This window comes from Piliocolobus tephrosceles, chromosome 16 (assembly GCF_002776525.5).
Source record: "Piliocolobus tephrosceles isolate RC106 chromosome 16, ASM277652v3, whole genome shotgun sequence".
NCBI classification, from domain to species: domain Eukaryota; kingdom Metazoa; phylum Chordata; class Mammalia; order Primates; family Cercopithecidae; genus Piliocolobus; species Piliocolobus tephrosceles.
Window position 1 is genome coordinate 16,116,799 of NC_045449.1, and position 6,608 is coordinate 16,123,406.

Genomic DNA, 6,608 nt, shown 5'->3' on the forward strand with positions numbered 1-6,608 from the left:
TGCAGTGGCAAGACCACAGCTCATTACAGTCTTAACCTCGTTGCTGTGATCCTCCTGCCTTATTATTATTATTTTATTTTATTTTTTGTAGAGATGAGTTCTTACTATGTTGCCAGGCTGATCTCAAACTACCAGGTTCAAGCGATCCTCCCACCTCGGGCTCCTAAAGTGCTGAGATTACACAGGTGTGAGCCACAGCACCCAACCTATTATCTCTTTTTGATTGGTAATTTCATTACAAACAATAGCATATTAAGCACTATGCAAGTGTGTGGGGTTTTTGGTTTTGTTTTGTTTTTAGAGACAGAGTTTCATTCTGTTGCCCAGGCTGGAGTGCAGTGCAGTGGCATTACCCGTAACTCACTGCAGCCCTGTCCTGGGCTCAAGCCATTCTGCTTGTTTCCCCAAGTAGTTGGGACTACAGGCATGAGTCACCTCACCTGGCCAAGTTTTTAACATTGTTTTAAGTACTTCACATGTAATTATAACTACTCTGAGACAGGTGTAATTAACCCAATTTTTTTTTTTTTTTTTGAGTTTTGAGGAGTCTTGCTCTGTCGCCCAGGCTGGAGTGCAGTGGTGCGATCTCGGCTCACTGCAAGCTCCGCCTCCCAGGTTCACGCCATTCTCCTGGCTCAGCCTCCCGAGTAGCTGGGACTACAGGCGCCCGCCACCACACCTGGCTAATTTTTTGTATTTTTTTAGTAGAGACGGGGTTTCATCGTGTTAGCCAGGATGGTCTCAATCTCCTGACCTCGTGATCAGCCCATCTTGGCCTCCCAAAGTGCTGGGATTACAGGCTTGAGCCACCGCGCCCGGCCATTAACCCAATGTTTATAGATGAGGAATTTGATGTACTGACAGGATAAATTAGTTGCCCAACATTACAAGCTTGTAAGTAGTTAGCTAGATTTTACTCAAGAAGTCTTGTATCCAGAGCCACACTAAACCATTAGACCACAACATTTTTACAGAGGACATGTCTTTTAAGTTGAATACATTTAATTTTATGTAAAATCCACTGAGCTTATTTTTTTTTTTTTCTCTTTGAGATGGAGTCTCGCTCTGTTGCCAAGACTGGAGCACAGTGGCGCGATCTCGGCTCACTGCAATCTCTGCCTCCTGGGTTCAAGCAATTATCCTGCCTCACACTTCTGAGTAGCTGGGATTACAGGCGCGTGACACCACATCCAGCTAATTTTTTTGTATTTTTAGTAGAGACAGGGTTTCACCATGTAGGTCAGGCTGGTCTCGAACTCCTGGCCTCGTGATCCGCACCCCCCCCCCCCACTCCGTCCTCCCAAAGTGCTGCAATTACAGGCATGAACCACCACACCTGGCCGCTGTTCTCATTTTTATTTACCTGAGAGCTGACAAAAACTATTTTGGACTGGCATCAGGCCATAGACCAGGCCTCCAACACATATTTAAAGAGCCTTTCCCTGGCCAGGTGCGGTGGCTCACGCCTGCGATCACAACACTTCGGGAGGCCGAGGCAGGCAGATCACCTGAAGTCAGGAGTTCAAGACCAGCCTGGCCAACATGGTAAAACTCTGTCTCTATTAAAAATACAAAAATTAACCAGGTGTGGTGACCACTCTTGTAATCCCAGTTACTCAGGAGGCTGAGGCACAAGAATCGCTCGAGCCTGGGAGGCGAAGGTTACAATGAGCCAAGATCATGCCACTGCACTCTGGCTTGGGCTACAGAGTGAGACTGTCTCAAAATTGCTCAAATTCATTTGTGTGCAGACTGAATTTGCTGAGATCCATGAATTACTTAGAGGGAGATCTCTATAGAAAATCAGATTCCAAAAAAAAAAAAAAAAAGATTCCAAAAGAGAACTAAAGAGCAATAGCTGAATCTTCTTCTGAAGGATTCACCAGACTACAGACCTATGAGCCTATCCTGTCAGACAGCGACACTTTGGGAGAAATGACCGCACAATATTTTAAGCCCTATTGCCCCAGATAGTAAGTTTTTAGGTATTCAGTGAAATGTTCTAATTTTTCAGGTTTGAAGAGCTAGGTTTTTAGTGACAAGATCTTGCTGTGGTAGGCTCATCTGGAACTCCTGAACTCAAGCAATCCTTCCACCTCAGCTTCCCAAGTAACTAGGACTACAGGCATATGCCACCATGCCCATTTAAACTTTTTTTTTTTTTTTTTTGGTAAAGAGCCAATTGCCCAGTCTGGCCTCAAGCTCTAGCCTCAAATGATCCTCCCGCCTCCACCTCCCAAAGTGCTGGGATTACAGGCATAAGCCACCACGCCTGGCCACGTTTACTGGTTTATTATAAAGATATTACAAAGGACTCAGATGAAGAGATGCATAAGACAAGGTATGGGGGAAGGGGTGCAAAGCTTTAATGCCTTGCCTAGGTGTGCCATCCTCCAGGAACCGCCATGTGTTCAGATATCCAAACTCAGTCCTCTTGGTTTTCTAGGGAGGCTTCACGATGACAGCATTCCTTTCCCCAGGGTATAGGACAGAACCCTCTCTGAAATGGGGGTCTTAGGACTCACAGAAAGGTAGGGGAAGATTACGAGTCCTGTCTTACGGAAGGTAAAAGGGCACAAGTTAGGTGAGTTTCCTGTGGCCTAACAGACCCAACATGACTGTAACAAGGGCTATAGAAATTATGAGACAGGAACTGTGGGCAAAGAACGGTAAAACCAGAGTGACTAAGGCAGATTACCTAAAATAATGCGTGAAACCATTCTCAGGTACATCATGAATATCAAAGGCATATTTATAGATATGCTATTCCTGCATTTGTGTAATATACCCATGGGTACTTCTTGCATGCCAACCACTAACTAGAGATTAACTGGCCAGCGATTTAAAGTCCTATGTGCTTAAATCATGCCAGTTTTAGTACCAGAAAATGTTATTTCTCTACTATAAACCTGAAAAAACCAAACAGGGCTCCCCACACCACTCCCAATTTTGTGCCAAGAATCACATTTACTGAAGTTATATTACAGAAGATAGTGAAGAGGGAGGATTAAGAACTTCCTTAGTACACCTTCACTCCCTCAAATATTTTCTATTGGCACTGTGCATGTATTACTGCCTAGTATCCATTGGCATAGAAGCCTAAGAACTGCTTATGTTGCCAGACTGAGACAAGGATAAGCATTTTTACCCAATACAGGTAAAATCTCATTTGTTGCTGCAATATTTTCACAATAAAGTTAAGCTGTTAGTCCTTAAGAACCAACAGCGTGGCCAAGTGTGGTGGCTCATGCTTGTAAACCAGGCATTTTGGGAGGCCAAGGTGGGCAGATCACTTGAAGCCAGGAGTCTGAGACCAACCCGGTCAACATGGTAAAACCCTATCTCTACTGAAAATACACAGATTAGCTGGTGTGCCCCTGTAGTCCCCAGCTATGTGGGGGGCTGAGGCACACGAACTGCTTGAACCTGGGAGGCGGAGGCTGCAGTGAGCCGAGATCGCACCATTGCACTCGTCTGGGGAAAAGAGTAAGATTGTTGAGTTAAAAAAAAAAAAAGTGTGAGGAACCACTCTAATTTGCCACCTAACTCATCAAGATCAGGAAGATTGTCTTAGATTAGGATACCGTTTTAAACATTAAGTACCTGCAAGCCATCTTTTTCCACAGCCAGTCTTCTTCCATACTCTGATTAGCTGCTTCTTGGCTCATCAGTTAAAACATATACAGCAAAGAGACATTATGGTCCCATATTACTACCCAGGTTAAACACTTTGCTGTAATACACTACAGAGCAATAAACACACAACTGGTTAAGTCACTCAGTAATGCAGAATTGAAAGCAGTTACCACTATTCAAGCAGCCTCAATTAAAACTCTTTCTCCAGCCATCTTTGATTAGGTCTAGGCAGGAACATTTGCTTTCCTTCAATGTAAAGAAAATGCCTGCCATCACTTGAGTCCAGGAATGATACAGTGAGCTATCATTGTGCCACTGCATACCAGTCTGGACTACAGAGCAAGACCCTCTTTTAAAAAAAGCCTGCATATCCAACTTTTTGAGATGGAGTCTTGCTCTGTCACCAGGCTGGGGTACAGTGGCACGAGCTCGGCTCACTACCTCTGCCTCCCAGGTTCAAGTGATTCTCCTGCCTCAACCTCCGGAGTAGCTGAAACTACAGGAACGCGACACCACGCCCAGCTAATTTTTTTAAGCAGAGACATGGTTTCACCATGTTGGCCAGGAAAGTCTCCATCTCGTCATGCGCCTGCCTCGGCCTCCCAACATTTAAATTTGAGCTTCAGAAACTTCGCCATTAATCCAGGATCCTAACTTGTAATGACTTAGAGCAAAGAAGGCTCTTACCCCTCAGCTCACCCAACTGTATTCCAGAGTCAAGTGACTTCACTTTGGACACATTACCAATCTCAAAATTAAATCCCTCCCCCTCGACATTTTCACCAGTTTTAAGTGTACCCACATCACTACAGAATTTCATGACAAAACACCAAGTATGCTACCATGCAACAAAACCTTTATTAACATTTTGAACAGGTTCAGCTATTACTGAAACTTGTAATTTCTAAACTTAAGTTGGGGCAAATGGCTATAGTGCAGAGTAATGCCATCAATGGGCACTGCAAATGCAAGACTTAAGAATTAACAGCCACCCCTCAGGCGCAGGACCAGGTGCAGGGTCGACTCCTTCTGGATGTTGTAGTCAGAAAGAGTGCGGCCATCTTCCAGCTGCTTGCCTGCAAAGATGAGCCTCTGCTGGTCGGGGGGGATGCCTTCTTTATCCTGGATCTTGGCCTTCACATTTTCGATGGTGTCACTGGGCTCCACCTCCAGGGTGATGGTCTTGCCGGTCAGGGTCTTCACGAAGATCTGCATACCACCTCTCAGACGCAGGACCAGGTGCAGGGTCGACTCCTTCTGGATGTTGTAGTCAGAAAGAGTGCGGCCATCTTCCAGCTGCTTGCCTGCAAAAATGAGCCTCTGCTGGTCGGGGGGAATGCCTTCCTTATCCTGGATTTTGGCCTTCACATTTTCGATGGTGTCACTGGGCTCCACCTCCAGGGTGATGGTCTTGCCGGTCAGGGTCTTCACGAAGATCTGCATTCTGACCTAGTTTAAAAGTAAAACATAAGCATGTCATCTCAGGATCATTGTATTTCTTGCTTCAAGAATTCTTGCTTCATCTAATATGCTTCAAAGTTAGCAACTATTCCTTCAAAATGCCTTAAACACGTTAACATTCCGCAAATCTTCCCTCATTTATACGAGGCTAAGTCACTTAATATGAAATTCGTCACTCAAGGTTTCAACGTCAAGAACGGAGAATCCAGAGCGCTAACAAGCGTCCACAGCTTTCTCCACTAACAGTTGCGGATATTCAAACTCCCCCGACCAAACTTCAATCTGCCTAAAACCTAAGCACGGCGTTAGGTAAACTGAAAACAAAACCGAACCCACAAGACTCGAGAAGTAAAAATCCCACTAAACACAAGGGGCACCTTTCTCACACTGGGATTCCGAAGTAAAGATTTCCAAAAGCCACACAAACTACTTTTCCGCCTTCCCCCGAAGTAAACGCGAGGGAATCGCCGTCGGTTAAGCGTCCGTTAGTTTCTGTCAGCGCGCGCGCGCGCGCGGCAACCGCCCTCGCCCCCCTCAGGTCAACAAGGCCCACTCTCCCGGAAAGGCCCGGCGCCGCGTCACCTCGCCCTCCCCCCCCCCCCGCCCCCCCCCCCGCGGCCCACCCAACCCCAAGAAGCCTCCAGCTTGACTTCACCCACTCCCCACTCTCACGCCCCCGGAGGTCGTTACGGCTGCGGGACAATACCTGTTAGCGGTTACGAGGATGCTGCGAATCACCAATCCCGGTCAGCCGCAGAGACACCAAAACAAGCACAGCCAACAAAGCCAGCCGCCCCTGAATGCTCCCGTTTGGCGGAGCGCAAATTTATGCAACGTGTGTTGCGTCACTTATCACTTCTTACGTAGACGCCGTCTCCGTGCGCCGCTGAAAGTAGTTCGCCGCGCCCAACATCCCGAGACGTAGTTTAGGCTTTTCAACTGAGCCACAAATTCCTCATAGCCGTAAGGAAGGATCCTAACAAATTATGTCCCTTCTTTTCTATGCGCTTCTCTTCCTTCTTTGGGAAAATATAAGCAAATTATAGGGCGGATGAATTCGAGTTAAAGAAACCTTCCTCGAAAGCTCTGGAAACTTCCTTGCAGCGCCGGCACTGATTGGTTAGGCCTGCGAAGGCGAGGTCGGCGCTGATTGGTGGGGGACGCAGTGACTCTATTGTTGCTGGGCTCCGCCTGGGGTGATTTAGCGCCGACGTTGCTAAGTAACTGAGTGCGCGTGCGCTGCACGGGCGCGCCTTCCTGAAAGAGGGTATTTCCGGCGGGAGAAGGAAGAGGGTGTTTGTTTTTTTACCTTTTTTTTTCTTTTTTTTTTTTTTTTACTGAGAGGGAGTTTCGCTCTTGGTTCCCAGGCTGGAGTGCAACGGCGCGATCTCGGCTCACCGAAACCTCCGCCTCCCGGGTTCAAGTGATTCTCCTGCCTCAGCCTCCCAAGTAGCTGGGATTACAGGCATGCGCCACCACGTCCGGCTAATTTTTTGTATCTTTAGTAGAGA

General features: G+C 46.9%; 1 protein-coding gene across 1 annotated transcript; it reads right to left on the reverse strand.

Annotated features, from left to right (window-relative positions):
* Positions 1-4,472: 4,472 nt before the first annotated feature.
* Positions 4,473-6,206, reverse strand: UBB (ubiquitin B). The gene is made up of 2 exons (XM_023192152.2): positions 5,804-6,206; positions 4,473-5,085 (listed from the first exon to the last, which is right to left on the reverse strand). The coding sequence occupies exon 2, from the start codon at positions 5,077-5,079 to the stop codon at positions 4,618-4,620; it is 462 nt and encodes a 153-aa protein (XP_023047920.1). The 5' UTR covers positions 5,080-5,085; positions 5,804-6,206; the 3' UTR covers positions 4,473-4,617.
* Between the last annotated feature and the right edge of the window lie 402 nt (positions 6,207-6,608).